At 45.1% G+C, this 17,490-nt stretch overlaps 1 protein-coding gene across 1 annotated transcript; it reads left to right on the top strand.

Moving 5' to 3' along the window:
* The first annotated feature begins 657 nt into the window (after window positions 1-657).
* LOC137335133 (interleukin-17D-like) lies at window positions 658-17,033 on the top strand. Its single transcript, XM_068000259.1, has 3 exons — window positions 658-919; window positions 9,703-9,932; window positions 16,679-17,033. The coding sequence occupies exons 1-3, from the start codon at window positions 908-910 to the stop codon at window positions 16,917-16,919; spliced, it is 483 nt and encodes a 160-aa protein (XP_067856360.1). The 5' UTR covers window positions 658-907; the 3' UTR covers window positions 16,920-17,033.
* The last annotated feature ends 457 nt before the right edge of the window (window positions 17,034-17,490 follow it).

Raw genomic sequence — 17,490 nt, 5'->3', positions numbered from 1 at the left:
GTCCTGTGGTACCGAACTGTTGGGGATGAACCGGGACAGATACCAACGCATCTCTCTCCGCACCCTCTACGCAAAGGGACTGCCCATCAGGAGCTGGGGGACGGTCTCCTCCCCGCTGCAGCCTCGAGGGCAGCTCGCGGTGGTGCTGAGGTTCCGTGCGTGTTGGACAGGTGGGGAGCGGTCCAGCTGGATGGGACGTTGTGCGCCTGGTCGGGCAGACCCAGCCTTCTCAGTGTGTTGGACAGGTAGTAGTGACCCAACACCTAGTGACACTTGGTGTTTGCATACTGGGGCTCTACACATATCGTGAAAGGAGAAACGCCTCCCATCAGCTAACCTAGTTCTGCCCTTACATAACTTGAGAGTGTGTCCCTGGTCCTCCCTAGTTGAAAACCCTATTTAGTTGAAAATCCTATCTACCAAATAATTATCCAGTTTTTTTTTAATAAGAGTTAGTCCACGGTCTTACAGTGAAATGAACTCTTTTTAAAAAATATATAAAGTCCTTGGGGAACGTGTTAATTCTATGTGCAGTATGACCTAGCATTTCAATTGTGGGATTTGTTCGATAAAGGGGAGTTTCTATAACTTCCCTCACTACCTTATAAGGCCGGAGCTGGGGCACGGTCGCGACTTCATTTGGTCCTCCACCCCTTTTTGTTTCTCTCCAGCTGGCTGACGTGCGGGGCTCCTGTTTTATTCTTGTGAAGTCTAAGGACCTTTGGGGGCTTTCCAGCAGAAGCGAAACCACGCACCGTGCCAACTCGCCTTTTAAAAGCAACCCGAAGCTGGAGGGACGTTTCCAGTCACAGGGCGAGACAGGAGGGGAAGAAGGCAAAAAAAAAACACACACACAAGAGGGAAAATAGAGACGGAGGAGCGCCATTGAAATCGACAAGAAAAAATCATGACTTTAAAGGTAACTTGGAGTGATACTGACCTGGGGGAAATAGTCCCAGTTCATGCAGGTTGTATTGGACTTTTTTTCATTGTGTGTGTGTGTTTTTCTTTTCCTAGAAAACTTTATAACAAACTTTTTTTTTAAAAAAATCCAGCTCTTGTGTTGCTGATTTAGGTCCGGTTTTTTTTTTGTTTGTTGCTGTTTTGTTTATTGTTTGCGATCGAATCTGCAGGGACAAAACAGGAACCTCGAACCTTTTCAATGCACCTGTCATTCAATAAACGTGACGATCAACGCTTTTGAAATGGTCCCCTGTTCCCATGACTACCGTTCTCAAACAAATGAGCACTTTTTCTTTGTCTTGTTTTTAAAAGTTTCTAATTTCTGCCAGGTCATTCTGACACTTTTTTTTTTCTTGTTGAGAGCACTTGGGTTTTGAATCAGGATTGGTGAAACTCTCATGGGGAGCCTGTCGGCGCAGGGCTCTGTTAGAGATTCAGTAAGATTATCAGTGTTTTTATTAAATATAACTAGTTAATCGGGGGTATGGTGGTGTGATGGTGCTGGAATTACATAGAATTACTTAGAATGTACAGCACAGAAACAGGCCATTCGGCCCAACAGGTCCATGCCAGTGTTTATGCTCCACAGGAGTCTCTTCTCCCCCTACTTCATCTCACCTTATCAGCATAACTCTCTGTCCCTTTCTCCCTCACGTGTTTATTTAGCTTCCCCTTAAATGCATTGACGCTATTCGCCTCGACTGCTCCTTGTGATAGCAAGTTCCGCATTCTCCCCACTCTCTGGATAAAGAGGTTTCTCCTGAATTCCCTATTGGATTTATTAGTGACTATCTTATATTTATGGCCCCTGGTTCTGAGTCTCCCCCCTGCAAGCGAAAACATCTTCTTTATGTCTACCCTATTGAACCCTTTCATAATTTCAAAGACCTCTATCAGGTCACCCCTCAGTCTTCTCTTTTCTAGAGAAAAGAGCCCCAGCCTGTTCAATCCTTCTGGTAACTCTCTGAGAGGTAGCGGGTTGAAATCCCAACCTGGCAAATTGTGAGATTTAATTCATTAAAATCGTGTGCTGGAAAAATTACGATGGAAAGCTGTAATAAATCCAACTTGTTCAGTAATGTCCTTGAGGGAAGGGAATCTGTTACCCCTGCCCAGTACATGTGACTCCAGTCCCACACTACATGGTTGACGATTAATGCCCTCTGAAGTGGCCTGGTACCACCTCCTCTGGGCAAACAGGGATGGGTAGTAAATGCAGCCTTGACGTGCCACCCATATCCAGAAAACAAATGGTAAAAAAAAATCTCCTCTAGCATTTCCCATTGGAGAAATATTTTGTTTGATAATCGCTCCTGTGAAGAGCAGTGGGACATTTTACTGCCTTAAAGGCGCTATATAAATACAAGTTGTTGTTGTTGCATTTCATCCACTCTGTTGTAGTTTCCGAATCTGTTTGTCTCCAAATTTTTTTCTCCACATGAGCCCCCTCCCTTGCCCCTTCATCTAACCCTATCAGGATACCCTTCTATCCCTTTCTCCTTCATGTGTTTATCTAGCTTCCCCTTAAATGCATCTGTGCTATTTGCCCCAACTACTCCTTGTGGTGGCGAGCTCCACATTCTAACCACTCTCCGGGTAAAGAAGGGGAAGGACTTCAGCGTGCCTGAACTTGGGTAAGGAGCAACATTTTGAGGGGCTTGGAGTTGGATGTGAATTCATGCGTTGGAGCAGTCTAGACATAGCCACGGTAAGGCAGTAGAGCATCTCGGGGAGGTGGATTTTGGGTAGAAAGTTGAGTGTTTAGGTAGGCATCTGATTTATCCCTGGTAACCATTTTAATTAATTTACATTAATGTTTACATGGTTACCATGGACCCATGAGATATGAAAATAGGTGGAGATGATTTACTATGACTGATGGATATCCCATTGCTTTGTTCATGGTAAGTTGAGTGATAATGCTATTTCATAATGTTCTATAATGGAGCTATAACCCCTTAAGGCCTTCAGAATCAAAAGGTAGCTGGACCAGTTCCTTACTGTGACTGACATCACCACATATAGAAAGGTGGGGAATGGGGGATATATCGCCCAGTCATTGTGACCTACTGGAATTTCTTTAATCTCCGTCAGGGGCTGAAGAAGAATTTCCCAGAGGTTTTTTTTTTCTCTTGAATTGACCTAGGGGTTTTTCTCTTTGCCATCTTATGGATGAGGTGTTCAACTGAGGTCTTCCCTTTTAGGTGGATATAAAAGACCCCATGGCACTATTTGAGGAAGAGCAGGGAAGTTCTCCCGACATCCTGGCCAGCATTTATCTCTCAACCAACACCACTAAAACAGATTATTTTATTATTTAATCTCATTGCTGTTTGTGGGACCTTGCTGTGTGCAAATTTGCTACCATATTTCCCGACACTACAACTTAATTACCTGAATGGCCTAAGTTTGAATACAACCCAGACAGATGGGCTTAAAGGCCCCTTACGGCCATCACAGACAGGAGAGTGAAGTTAAATTAGTTTGGTAACATTTTTAGCCTATTTTTTTTTTAATGCATATGCACAGCATAAAGGTGTCCCTGAACAGGAACAAATTGGCAATCTTAATACGACATTAAGAAGTCTGGTGTAGGAGATAGAAGCAACACACTGGCAGAGTTGGGGAGCAGCAGTCATTCTACCATCTCTTGAAGATAGTAGAGCAAAGACATGGAGGACATCAGTCTGACATTAGCTTAACCTATATATTACCCAGCCCCGACCAGGTACATCTCACACATAGCTTTTGCACGGTTCTAGCGTGACTGGGACAATAACATCCTGGGAATGTTTGCTCACCTGCGTTCTAAATTTATCCCTAAAAATTTGAATTGTTAGAATCGCAGAGCACAGCTGCTCTCGATAACTCCCTCAAAAAAAAACCCGAAGGATGAATATAAGAAAAAGCATGTTTCTCCTTGTTTAATTTGAATGCGATGGTCAATTGAATTTGACTAGCAACAGTACAGCTATTGATGGTTTCATTAGCTTTACAGCCTGCAGCGATTTAAACTTGTCTTTTTAACATGTTTTAACATGTTTCATTGATTTGTTCAAATTGTTACAGAGAAAAGGTAAGTAATAATTACCCTGCCAAGAAATGCTGCAACATTTCTGTACTAGCATTGTTACAGATTAAGAGTTACTGGGGCCGATTATATTCCTGGCCCCCTCTACTTTGCAGGGATGGGGTATGGTAACCTAGTGGTTATGACCTTACACCAGCTATCCACAGGTTATAAGTTCAAATCCCACCATAGCCTGGTGTAAATTGAATTCAATAAAACTGGTTATTTGTGGGTTAGCACTTGGAAGAAAAGGATTATGAAAGCTACTGGGTTCTTGTCAACAAAAACCCAACCGTTTCGCTAATGTTCTTCAGGGCAGGAGAATTGCCACACCTTACTTGATCTGGTCCAGCTCCAGACTATTATAAATTTAAAAACTTTTAATGCCTTCGGGTCAACAAGGGATTGCCAATGTGGCCCACATCCCAGGAACAAAATATATTTTTTAAAAAACACCGAAAGTGCACTGCACCTGTCCAGGCCCAGATGGACCTGAAATACTTGTCCTGAATTGTCAACATGGCTCAGAGCCACACCTGATACTGATACTCAGCCCTTTGCCAATCTCTTGGGGCATGCCTGCACCTAAATACCTCATAAGAAATAGAGATAGGGTGCTGGAAACACTCTCTGTTGTGCCTGATTTATATTTCATTGATGGGCCTGTGCCCAGCTCTGCCTTCTCCTCTTTTCCCCCGCCCCCTCCCAAAGACCTGGAAATCCCAAGCAATGGGTCTCCACCACTTTTTACTGACCTTTGCACCCAGGTAATAAGTGTTCACTGGGTGGTGGGGGGCAGGGCAAAGGTCACACTTCGTACATTACATCAGTGACTACACTTCAAAAGTGCTTAATTGGCTGTAAAGCATTTTGGAACATCCTGAGGTCATGAAAGGTGCTGCATAAATACAGGTCTTACTTTTTTTTTCTTTCTTCTTTCTTACCCATCATGACATTGAGGTGCTGAGAGCTGCTGGGTAACCTACTGCCCATGCCACTCATGGTACAGCAGCTTGGAAGTATGTAACAGCAGATGTAAGATTGCCAGCCTCTGCCAAGTCCAGACCTGGGCTTGAAGCAGGATAGCAGCGGGAGAGATGTTGAGATCATAACTTGAGTTCTAATGTTTTCTCTGCTAATGATATCCTTAATAATATCGAAGAAGAGCAGGGGGGTTCTCCCCGGGTGTCCTGACCAACATTTATCCCTCAACCAAAATCACCAAAACAGATTATCTGTTTGTGGGATCTCGCTGTGCGTAAATCGGCTGTCGAGTTTCCTACATTACAACAGTGACTACACTTCAAAAGTACTTAATTGGTAATAAAGCTCTTTGGGAAGTCCTGAGGTTGTGAAAGATGCTATATAAATGCAAGCCTTTCATAGAATCATAGAATCATAGAAGTTACAACATGGAAACAGGCCCTTCGGCCCAACATGTCCATGTCGCCCAGTTTATACCACGAAGCTAGTCCCAATTGCCTGCACTTGGCCCATATCCCTCGATACCCATCTTCCCCATGTAACTGTCCAAATGCTTTTTAAAAGACAAAATTGTACCCGCCTCTACTACTGCCTCTGGCAGCTCGTTCCAGACACTCACCACCCTTTGAGTGAAAAAATTGCCCCTCTGGATCCTTTTGTATCTCTCCCCTCTCACCTTAAATCTGTGCCCCCTCGTTATAGACTCCCCTACCTTTGGGAAAAGATTTTGACTATCGACCTTATCTATGCCCCTCATTATTTTATAGACTTCTATAAGATCACCCCTTAACCTCCTACTCTCCAGGGAAAAAAGTCCCAGTCTGTCTAACCTCTCCCTGTAAGTCAAACCATCAAGTCCCGGTAGCATCCTAGTAAATCTTTTCTGCACTCTTTCTAGTTTAATAATATCCTTTCTATAATAGGGTGACCAGAACTGTACACAGTACTCCAAGTGTGGCCTCACCAATGCCCTGTACAACTTCAACAAGACATCCCAACTCCTGCATTCAATGTTCTGACCAATGAAACCAAGCATGCTGAATGCCTTCTTCACCACCCTATCCACCTGTGACTCCACTTTCAAGGAGCTATGAATCTGTACTCCTAGATCTCTTTGTTCTATAACTCTCCCCAACGCCCTACCATTAACGGAGTAGGTCCTGGCCCGATTCGATCTACCAAAATGCATCACCTCACATTTATCTAAATTAAACTCCATCTGCCATTCATCGGCCCACTGGCCCAATTTATCAAGATCCTGTTGCAATCCTAGATAACCTTCTTCACTGTCCACAATGCCACCAATCTTGGTGTCATCTGCAAACTTACTAACCATGCCTCCTAAATTCTCATCCAAATCATTAATATAAATAACAAATAACAGCGGACCCAGCACCGATCCCTGAGGCACACCGCTGGACACAGGCATCCAGTTTGAAAAACAACCCTCGACAACCACCCTCTGTCTTCTGTCGTCAAGCCAATTTTGTATCCAATTGGCTACCTCACCTTGGATCCCATGAGATTTAACCTTATGTAACAACCTACCATGCGGTACCTTGTCAAATGCTTTGCTGAAGTCCATGTAGACCACGTCTACTGCACAGCCCTCATCTATCTTCTTGGTTACCCCTTCAAAAAACTCAATCAAATTCGTGAGACATGATTTTCCTCTCACAAAACCATGCTGACTGTTCCTAATTAGTCCCTGCCTCTCCAAATGCCTGTAGATCCTGTCCCTCAGAATACCCTCTAACAACTTACCCACTACAGATGTCAGGCTCACTGGTCTGTAGTTCCCAGGCTTTTCCCTGCCGCCCTTCTTAAACAAAGGCACAACATTTGCTACCCTCCAATCTTCAGGCACCTCACCTGTAGCGGTGGATGATTCAAATATCTCTGCTAGGGGACCCGCAATTTCCTCCCTCACCTCCCTTAACGTCCTGGGATACATTTCATCAGGTCCCGGAGATTTATCTACCTTGATGCGCGTTAAGACTTCCAGCACCTCCCTCTCTGTAATATGTACACTCCTCAAGACATCACTATTTATTTCCCCAAGTTCCCTAACATCCATGCCTTTCTCAACCGTAAATACCGATGTGAAATATTCGTTCAGGATCTCACCCATCTCTTGTGGTTCCGCACATAGATGACCTTGTTGATCCTTAAGAGGCCCTACTCTCTCCCTAGTTACCCTTTTGCCCTTTATGTATTTTCTTCTTTATAAGGCTCTGAAGTAAGTGTGGGCAGTGGAAACCAACTTCTAGACTTTTGGTGGTGGGGGGGCGAACTTTTTAACCCCCAAGAACGGGTGGGTTGGGGGCGGGTGGGTTGCGGGCGGGTGGGATGTTAAAATAACAGCTTTTGGAGTGGGACCGCATCCCAACTCCAATGCGCCCACTTCCGGGTTTGACCCAGGCAGGTTTGGACGCATGCGCAACAAACACCAGGAAGTCCCGCCCTCTTTTAAAGCCGGCAGGCTGATAATTAAAAGGGCAATGTACCTCATTGAGGTACTTAATTCTTTGTGCATTGGAAAACTTAAATGAATTTAACCTTGTTCGGGTTTCCCATCACTCCCCATTCACGTCAGGTGAAAGCAGGCGGGAAGGGCCGGATCCATGAGGTGAGTGCCTTTATTGCACTGCTTGTGGGCCCGGAGAAGCAGGAGTGCTTCATCCAGGCCCAACAAGCTCACCTGGCCGACAGGAACCCTACGATCAGCTGACCCCCCTCACCCACCGCCCCCCCTCCCACCACCACCACCTCCACAACCCGATGCTGAACCCCTCCCAATCCTGATGAAGGCTGGACCCCCGTTGTCCTCCACGTCTCCCCACCTCCTCTCCCCTCCCCAACACCACCCCCTCCCCCCCCCCCCCCCATCCGATTTTTTTTTTCCAGGGCCCATGATTTATGGTTCCTTTCTCTTCCGACAGGCAGCCAGCCTGTCAATCTGACACGTGGGAAACCCAGAAGCACAGGTACTCGCTTTCAATTGAGTTGCGATCGCAGAGTGCAACGCGCTCAATTGGCTTCCAGGTTCCCCACGTGAATATTTATGGACAAGCAGGGTACCCAGCTCCGAGATCAAATCATGCCCTTGCGTTTGGTTTACGTTTTAGAAATGTAGATGATGGTTAGGTAATTGGAAGGGGATGGGGGAATGGGGGATCAAAAGAAGCCCCCTTCCCAGGAGTTGATTTTGAAATCTAGGTGAAGTGCCATCAGTTGCAGGAGACCATCAAGGCTGAACAAAGTAAGAGTAAAAGCAGGACTCTGCGTGGGGGAAGGTTTCCAAGTTACTGCCCCCCTCTGGAGTCAGAATTAGCAGAAAAGAAGGAAGTCAGTCCACGAAAAGGACAGAGCACATGGGCTTTTTTTTCCCCCCTATTTTTTGGGGAGGGAAGTATCGTTAAGTATTTGGCATTTACTTTGTTATCCTGTGTGCTCATTTGCTGTATGTAAATCTTCCCTTGTCTCTCAAAGGGTTTCTCAGTCCGCTGTTGAAAAGATGGGAGCAGCCCGTGTTAGGGCACGTGCAAAAGGCACGCTTCCTGCTCGGATCGCATGGGGTTCCTATTGTTATACCCCTCGGTAATACTAGAGGGAGGTGGTCAGGCAGAGGGGTTTAGGGAGGAAATTCCAGAGAGTGGGACCTAGGTGGTTGAAGGCACGGCTGCCAATGGTGGGGTGAAAGGTGCGGATGCACAAGAGTGTAGAGTGTGATCAATTCAAAGCCTTCACACTGCAAATTACCCACAAGTGAAGTGACTGTTAGATATGCAAATACAACAGCAACATGTAACAAAGAACAATGAAATAAATGACCAGTTGATTTGTTTTTGTTTTGGTTAAGGGAGGAATGTTGGCCAGGGCACTGGGAGATCGTCCTGCTCTTCTTTGAATAGTGTTGTGTTGGAGGCAGCTTGATCAATGGAAGAACTATAGGAGTTTCACTTGAGGTCAAAGGAGTAGCGAGGCCAAGAATGTCATTAGATGAAGAACTGTTATGAACAGATTGATCAAAAGTGAGTGGTGTTGGTTAGAGTAGCCAGAGGAAGAATTCAAAGAAAGAAGAATTCCATTGCCCCATTTAAGGACATGGATGAGATTGAGGCCTAGAGATTTAGCCATTCTACTATGAGAGAACTGGAGGCTGTGATCACAGAGGGCATGTGATCTGAAGTAAGAATCATCAGCTAAAGAGTGGACAAGGTTGGACGATGAAGAAGGAACAAGCGAGAGAGGACACAGCCTTTGAAGACCCCTGGATTAATGGTCAAAGAGCCAGAACACAATGGTTCAGAAATGTCATCTGTGGAATGAGATTGGGGAGGATGGATCTTAAATGTCAGATTAATAGCCTAGATTACATTAATTACCTTAAGAGGATTGGTAAGAGATTTCATATAGGTTCAACACCTTGGGATACTTTCCTTGTGGTTATTTATCTGCTTCAGGAGATTAAATTAGTTGGGTCTTGTCTGTGACTAACCAAATTGTGCAGAATCTGTGGAAGAAATGGGCTTGATGCCATGCTTTTGTTGCATGCTTTTGTTATTCTACACTTTACATTTGTTATGTTCCACTTGGATCCGTGCTTCTCTCAAATCTCGGGGAGATATTGGCAATGCTACAGATCATAAATGGGGGTTTTTCTTTTGTTTTTTTTCCCCCAGGTGGAATGGGTTGTGTGTCTCGTGCTACTTTCAAAGGTCAGCCCATCGCACGGAGTCCAGAAACGATGTGCCGAACCCTCTCACAAGGAGCTGTCAAGGAAGCTGGACCATTGGGCGCCGACCTCTGTAGTGACCAGTGCAAGGCATTTAGTACCCGGCAAAGAGTTCAAAGCATCTCACAGCCAGACGTCACAGATTGGAGAAAGAAGTACTTCCCCGTGGTCTTACAGGTAAATATAAAGAAGTTATAATATTAATATACTACAGCCTTGGATTTGATGCAAATTCTTTCTGGTTCCATCCCTAATAGAAGAATTGGAAGAATTGGTACAGAATAGAGTCATTCAGACCAGAAATCTCCCTGGGCCAATCCCTGCTCTGTGCTGAGTAAGCTGATCTCCACAGTGGGTGGCATTTGGGGGGGTGGGTGTGGGGGGAGACTACAGTTGGCTTGAGTGATCACTATCCAGAGATGCCTGCTGCAAAGTACTCCGTGTGGGGAATGCTGGGCGAGGAGAAGACAGCGTGCAGATGAGATATACTAAGGTGATACCAGGGGTGAGATGCTTTAGTTGTGAAGAAAGACCGGAAAAACATTTTTTTTTATATCGGAACAAAAAAGATTGAGAAGAGTTCTGATAGAAGTGTTCAAAATTTTGAGGAATTTTTGTAAGGTAAATTTTGAAAAACTATTTCCACTGGTCTGTAAATAAAGAGCATAAAATCATCACCACAAGAACGAAGGGAGGTGTTAGATGAATTGTTTTGTTTGCTCAGGTGTCTTGTTAGGACACAAAATGCCTTACTAGAAACAGCAGTGGAAGCAGAATTCGTAATAGCTTTTAAAGGGAAATTGATAAATAGATAAAAAGAGAAACCTCATAGGTTATAGGGACGGGGCAATGGATGGAACCAAGTAGATAGCTCTTTCAGAGAGCCAGCACAGGCACGATGGGCAGAATGGACTTCTTCTTCTCTGCTGTAAAATTCTATGATTGGACTTCACTCTGCCTTTCTTTAAGATAATTGGCAAAAAAAGCCAGTGGGGAGATGAGGAGAATTTTTTTTTTAGGCAGCGAGTTGTTATGATCTTGAATGCGCTGCCTGAAAGGGCGGTGGAAGCAGATTCAATAGAAACTTTCAAAAGGGAATTGGATAAATACTTGAAAAGGAAAAATTTGCAGGGCTACGGAGAAAGAGCAGGGGCGTGGGACTAATTGGATAGCTCTTTCAGAGAGGCGGCACAGGCACGATGGGCTGAATGGCCTCCTTCGGTGCTGTATCATTCTATGATTCTCACAATTCTGCCAATACTAATGGTTTAGTTTCACACCACTTTGGTTGCAATAACTGAAAGGTGTTGGCACTCCTGAAGCTGTAACCCAGGAAAAGTCTGCGCCTTCAGGAAGTAGAGCAGAAGCAGCCCATATAGCATACTGTTCATTGTTACACATTCTAATACAATTGGATTGTTCCCGGGTCCCTCTGTAATGGAGAAGCTGTGTCAAGTAGGGGAGAGCTTATTTCAGTGGGAGGGACTCTGTATTGGATGGAATCAAGTGGCAGGGTCTGTTATTGTTGAAATATTTCATGAAATAAGTCTTGCTGCTGTTCATGTAGCTCCTCACTGCTGGCCTTGCTGCCACATGCTCCCTGAGTCCAAAGGTTTCAGGGACAGGGTCAAAAGTTGTATGGGGGAGGGAGGGGTAGGGAGTAACCATTGCAGGGGCGGGGTCAAAGGTACACAAGTGACAAGGGGAGTAGGTGAACATCCCTTTTGAACAAATTCCACTTTATGCACCCAGAAGACGTTACAGCACAGAAGGAGATCATTTGGCCCATTGCGTCTGTGCTAGCTTTTTACTAGACTAATCCAAAACTAATCCCACTGCTCTGCTCTCTCCCCACAGCCCTGTATGATCATCTCCTTCAAATATTTATTGTTTAAAAGTTGCAATGGTCTTTGCCTCAACGACTCCCTGTGACAAAGCCTTCCATGCACCAACAACCCTTATCGTAAATAAATATCTCCTAATCTCGCTCCTCATTCTCTTATGTGACAATTTTAAATCTATGACAATCTCGTCACCTGTTCCCCAACCAGATTAAAGACGATTTTTATCATTGCTCGTAAGGGAAGTATAATATTTTTGAACTATACATTAATGAAGTTGTGACACAGAGCCTTTGGTGAACTGCTTGTAGTGTTTCATTTCCTCTTTGGTGAAAACCTTTCCTGCCAATCCATGCCCATTGTGAGAATAGCAAAGGCCTCTGCAGTGGAGAGCTGGATTCCAGAGTGCACAGTCAATGCACTCGTCACCCCAACCTCTCTCTCTCTCTCTCTCTCTCTCGTCTGAATTCCTGGCAAATTACACCGCTTGCACCCAGGTACAATACGACATTTGTAAACGTGAGGCAGCTGCGGGATGCCAGCCCTTTACTTAACAACTGCATAACAACCTGGTAATCATTTTGTCTTTCTCTATGGAAAGAAAACAAGAAAATCAACTTACGGGATTATGTTTTTTATGTGTCTTCAAAGCTGCCTCAACCAGCTCATTGAATAAAGGGACTATTTATATCATTAGAAATTCCTGCCATCTACAATGATTAGCTGTGCTCATTTTTTTCCCTCTTTTTTTTTCCAAATGTGGGTAAGATATTTTCAAAATTTCCATCGTACGTGAGACCAGTTATTTGAAATGACTGTGTAGGGGCTGATTTTATACTTGATCTCTCCTCCATTGGTCACTTGGTAAATAATTTTCTGTGAGCGTTGCTGAGCCACATGGAACAAAAGGTCCTTGCCTGGCTGCCGGGCCTATGCTGAGTTACCTGATCTCAAAAGGTCCTGAGTTCAAGCCTCGCTCGAAGACTTGAGCACATAATCTAGGCTGACACTTCAGTGCAGTACTTAGGGAGCGCTGTAGCGTCAGAGGTGTCATCCTTCAGATGAGACGTTAAACTAAGGCTGCCTCTGTTAATTGTACCCATGTGATTTATATCAATTAGTGTTAATTGAATTCAGATGGTGTATCAATTGGGGGTCTCTTGTATCCATATATAAGAGGGCTTATCTAGGGTGTGGTATGTGTAATGTGGTGCTCTGTGAATAGAGGCTTGGAAGCAACTGAAGACCAGGCTGTATTATTCTATCCATCACCACCGGGCTATCCAGTTTATAACACTCTCTCAGATGGACGTTAAAGATTCCGTGGCACTATTTGAAGAAGGACAAGGAAGTTCTCCCTGGCGTCCTGCCCAATATCTATCCCTCAACGAAAATTACTAAAACATATAACCTTGTCATTATCACATCGCTGTTTGAGTGCGCAAATTGCTCACAGAGCCTGTCAGCAACATCAGTGTCAACCTGCCGGACCTGCTAAGACTGACAGTCAGGAGGATCCCATTTTATATTGAGTCGTTCCCCGCCCATCGGCTTCAGCAAGTTTGCTTTGACGTTGCTGTTGGCTGCTCGCCTGGACACTGGCAACACCAACACAGTGGTACAACAGCACATTTAAAAAGTAGGAGATGGTGCGAGTGGAGCCAAGACACCGCGCTCAGTCTTTGGTTAAAGCTTAACAGCAGTTAGGGAGATCTGGTGATCTCAAACCGCTTCTGGTTTAGAACAGGTTGGAAAGTGGAGGCGTGAGAGGGGCTGCAGTAGGGATGGTAGCGTTTCTGCGGTTTTTTTTTCACCTTGGTCTATATACGAGGTGGTTTGAGTTTGTCCTCACACTGCTCCCTTATAGTTCAGTTAGTAATTGGACTTCAGTGATTCAATGGCTGCAAAGCGCTTTGGGACGTCCTGAGGTCATGAAAGGCGCCATATAAATGTAAGTTCTTTCTTTTAGTAATTGCACTGCCAGTGTGGTACGGAGCCATGCAAGGCATGAAGTTACTGGGGGCGGAGGGAAATTTCCTCGGTGATTCTCCCACTCCACCGCTGTAACTTTGGCGGAAAATCCATTCACACACGTCAGCGGGATTCCCACATTAGTTAGCAAGAGAAGGAAATCAGTCCCCGGGTTCTAATTATGATCCGTGTTGAGTTAACCGGTTTCGATTTGGGACAGCAGCAATGGGTGCTACAAATAGCCTCAACACCCATGGGCTACGGAGAGAAAGAACTTGTATTTATATCATGCCTTTCATGACCTCAGGACATCCCAAAGCGCTTTACAGCTATTGAAGTATTTTTGAAGTGTAGTCACTATTGTAATTTAGGAAACGCAGCTGCCAATTTGCGCACAGCAAGGTCCCACAAACAGTAATGTGATAATGACTGATAATCTGTTTTAGGTGTCGATTGAGGGATAAATATTGGCCAGGACAATGGGGAGAACTCTCCCACTCTTCTTCGAAATAGTGCCCTAGGATCTTTTACGCTCGCCTGAGAGAGGCAGACGGGGCCTCGGTTTAACGTCTCACCCGAAAGACGGCACCTCTGACGGTGCAGCACTCTCTCAGCATTGCACTGGGAGTGTCAGCCTGGATTATGGGCTCAAGTCTCTGGAGTGGGACTTGCACCCACGATCTCCTGACTCCGAGGTGAGAGTGCTACCCACTGAAACGGGTAAAGCTGGAGGGCAAAATTCAGCAAGGGGTCTCTGTTCTGATCGGTATCCGTTCGTGCGTCTGAGTGTAGCGGGTGAGGACGGGATCAGGCTGGCCAGCACTCGCCATTCAGGCTCCCACATGAGGGAAGTACTGGAGGTCAGTTGGGGCTTGTGGAACAGTACACCAGAATAAGCCAGCAACTACAAGAAAAGAAGAAGGATGTGGGACAAACCGATGGTTTTAGCTTCAGCTATGTGGAGAGGCTGGAGCAGAGAGAGTTAAGGGGAGGTTTAATAGAGGTGTTCGAGCTTTGAAGGGTTTTGATAGAGTAAATAAGGAGAAACTGTTTCCACTGGCAGGAGGGTCAGTAACCAGAGGACACAGATTTAAGATAATTGGCAAAAGAACCAGAGGGGAGATGAGTTTTTTTTTAACACTGCGAGTTGTTATGATCTGGAATGCACTGTCTGAAAGGGTGGTGGAAACAGATTTAACAGTAACCTACAAAAGGGAATTGAATATATACTTGAAAAGGAAACATTTGCGCAGCTATGGTGAAAGAGCAGGGGAGTGGGACTAATTAGATAGCTCTTTCAAAGAGCATGCTCAGGCACGATGGGCCGAATGGCCTCCTTCTGTGCTGTTTGATTCTGTGAAAGGGTAGAACTTCAAGGGCTGCTTGTGGAAGTGGCTGATTACTTTAAATACGTCTTCAGAGTATGAGTCCTATCATGTTGTTTTGGAGGAGTTCCACTCCTTGATTCACTTCCAGGAATTGGAGGGTGCGGACTGTAAACACAATATAACACCCGGCTCCAGCAGGTTTATCAGAAATTTCTGCTGTTACAACATTTACTCTTAAGGGAAAGAAGAACAAATGAGAATGCCACAAGTTGCAGGTTGAGTGTGCTGGCCCTGCACTCCCATTATCCCATCCCACCTCTTGAAGGGACACAGACTTCATCGAAAGCCATGTGGAAACCTCGGCTTACAAATCCACCATGCAATAATCCACAATGCAATTAAAGCTGTTCACTGTGTAATTTATGACCTTGATGTTGTTGTAACAATAATGGCACGTGAATAGCTCACCCGATGATTGTAAACAATTTTACACACCAAGTTATAGTCCAACAATTTTATTTGAAAATCACAAGCTTTCGGAGGCTTCCTCCTTCCTCAGGTGGAAGGAGGAAGCCTCGAACCTTTCGCATTTATAAATCACAGAACAATACCTGGTGATTACAGACAGTCTTTCCAACTGCCCGTTGCCAAGGCAATCAAAGTGTTCAGACAGAGAGGTGTTACCTACAGGGCCACCGAATATACAAACAACCAAAAAAAAAAGAGAGAGAGAGAGAGAGGCAGAAACATAGAAACATCCGGAAGGAAGAGAAAGACAGCAAATGACCCGTTATATTAAAAACAGATAACTTTTGTTCGCTGGTGGGGTTACGTGTAGCGTGACATGAACCCAAGATTCCGGTTGAGGCCGTCCTCATGGGTGCGGAACTTGGCGATCAATTTCTGCTCGACGATTTTGCGTTGTCGTGTGTCTCGAAGGCCGTCTTGGAGTACGCTTACCCGAAGGCCGGTGGCTGAATGTCCTTGACTGCTGAAGTGTTCCCCGACTGGGAGGGAACCCTCCTGTCTGGCGCTTGTTGCGCGGTGTCCGTTCATCCATTGTCGCAGTGTCTGCATGGTCTCGCCAATGTACCATGCTCCGGGGCATCCGATGAGTGAGTGAGAGCAAACGCAACACCTCTCAGCTCCCCAAACCTGAAGGTCCGAGGTTTGATTCCTCTTCTCAGTTGGGTTACCAGAGGCAGTGGTAGGGCTGCTACAATTGGCCTCAGTGCCTCTGGGCTAGAAAAGGAAAGAAAACCAGCCAGCTGTGACATAGGAACAGGAGTAGACCATTCAGCCCCTCAAGCCTATTCTACCATTCAGTTAGATCGTGGCTGATCTGTATCTCAACTCCATTTACCCGCCTTGGTTCTATGTCCCTTGATACCGTTGCCTAACAAAAATCTATGGATCTCAGTCTTCAAACCTCTAATTGACCCAGCATCCACTGCCTTTTGGGGGAGAGAGTTCCAGATTTCCACTACCCTTTGTGTGAATAAGTGCTTCCTGATTTCACTCCTAAATGGCATAGCTCTAATTTTAAGATTATGCCGCACTTCCTCTGGATTTTCCCCAACATATGATATAGTTTCTCTGAATCTACCCTATCGAATTCCTTTATTATTTTAAAGACCTTGATTAGATCATCCCTCAACCTTCTAAAGACATTAATTTAAGTTCTAGATTTCACATTGGGTGGGGTGGGGTGGGGATACGATGGAGGTACATGTCTCATTCCTAGTAGGCTTTTTCCTAATTCTCTTTTCTTTTCAAACTACAGAGTTAACGAGGACAAGGCCCGATACCCAAGGAGGCTGATGGAAGCGTACTGTCTGCATAAAGGCTGCCTCGGGGCCGATGGTCATATTGTTGAGTCCTCGGTGAGCGTGCCGTATTACACAAGAGTATTGGTGCTGAGGAGGACCCCTCGGTGCAAACGCAAGACCCATGTCTACAAACCGGTCGAGGAAAAAATCCCAGTGTTCTGTGTCTGTGTTATGGCCAAAGTAGCCAAGTCTTAAGCGAACCAGCTTAGACCCCAGTAGAATGAATGTAGCCCTCCTTGTAAGGTTCATGGAAAACTATTTCTGTAGGCCAGTAATAAAAATGTGGAATATTTTGATTATTTTCTGAAACCCACGTCTTTCTCGCTCTCTTGCTAGCAGAAGGGTTGGCTCACTCTACCTTTTCGAAGTTAGGACAGAGATTCCCAGGAGTGCGTCACCATTTTTGGACCCAATGTTGAACACTGCTGAGGTTTTGCCCTGTTCTTTGCTGTCAGTAGTACACACGCAGGAGGTGTAATAGCAATTTAAATGTGTAAAAAGGCAAGATCTACTAGTCTGGCTAATTATTGAGTGTGGTCCCTGCAGGGCCCCTTTCCATGATGCTATCTGATGTTTCACCACATCAACAACAACAACTTGCATTTATATAGCGCCTTTAACAGAGTTAAACGTCCCAAGACGCTTCACAAGAGCGATTATCAAACATAATTTGACACCGAGCCACATGAGGTGATATTAGGACATGTGACCAAAAGCTTGCTCAAAGAGATAGGATTTAAGGAGGGTCTTAAAGGAGGAGAAAGAG

Source organism: Heptranchias perlo, chromosome 19 (genome assembly GCF_035084215.1).
Source record: "Heptranchias perlo isolate sHepPer1 chromosome 19, sHepPer1.hap1, whole genome shotgun sequence".
Taxonomy (NCBI): Eukaryota; Metazoa; Chordata; class Chondrichthyes; order Hexanchiformes; family Hexanchidae; genus Heptranchias; species Heptranchias perlo.
The sequence above is the reverse complement of the archived record's forward strand: the minus strand, read 5'-3'. Positions and strand labels throughout refer to the sequence as shown.

Excerpts from the sequence above, each read along its gene's own strand:
- LOC137335133 (XM_068000259.1), top strand. Across the intron at positions 9,933-16,678 it reads ACTTCCCCGTGGTCTTACAG|AGTTAACGAGGACAAGGCCC; the intron begins GTAAATATAAAG and ends TTCAAACTACAG.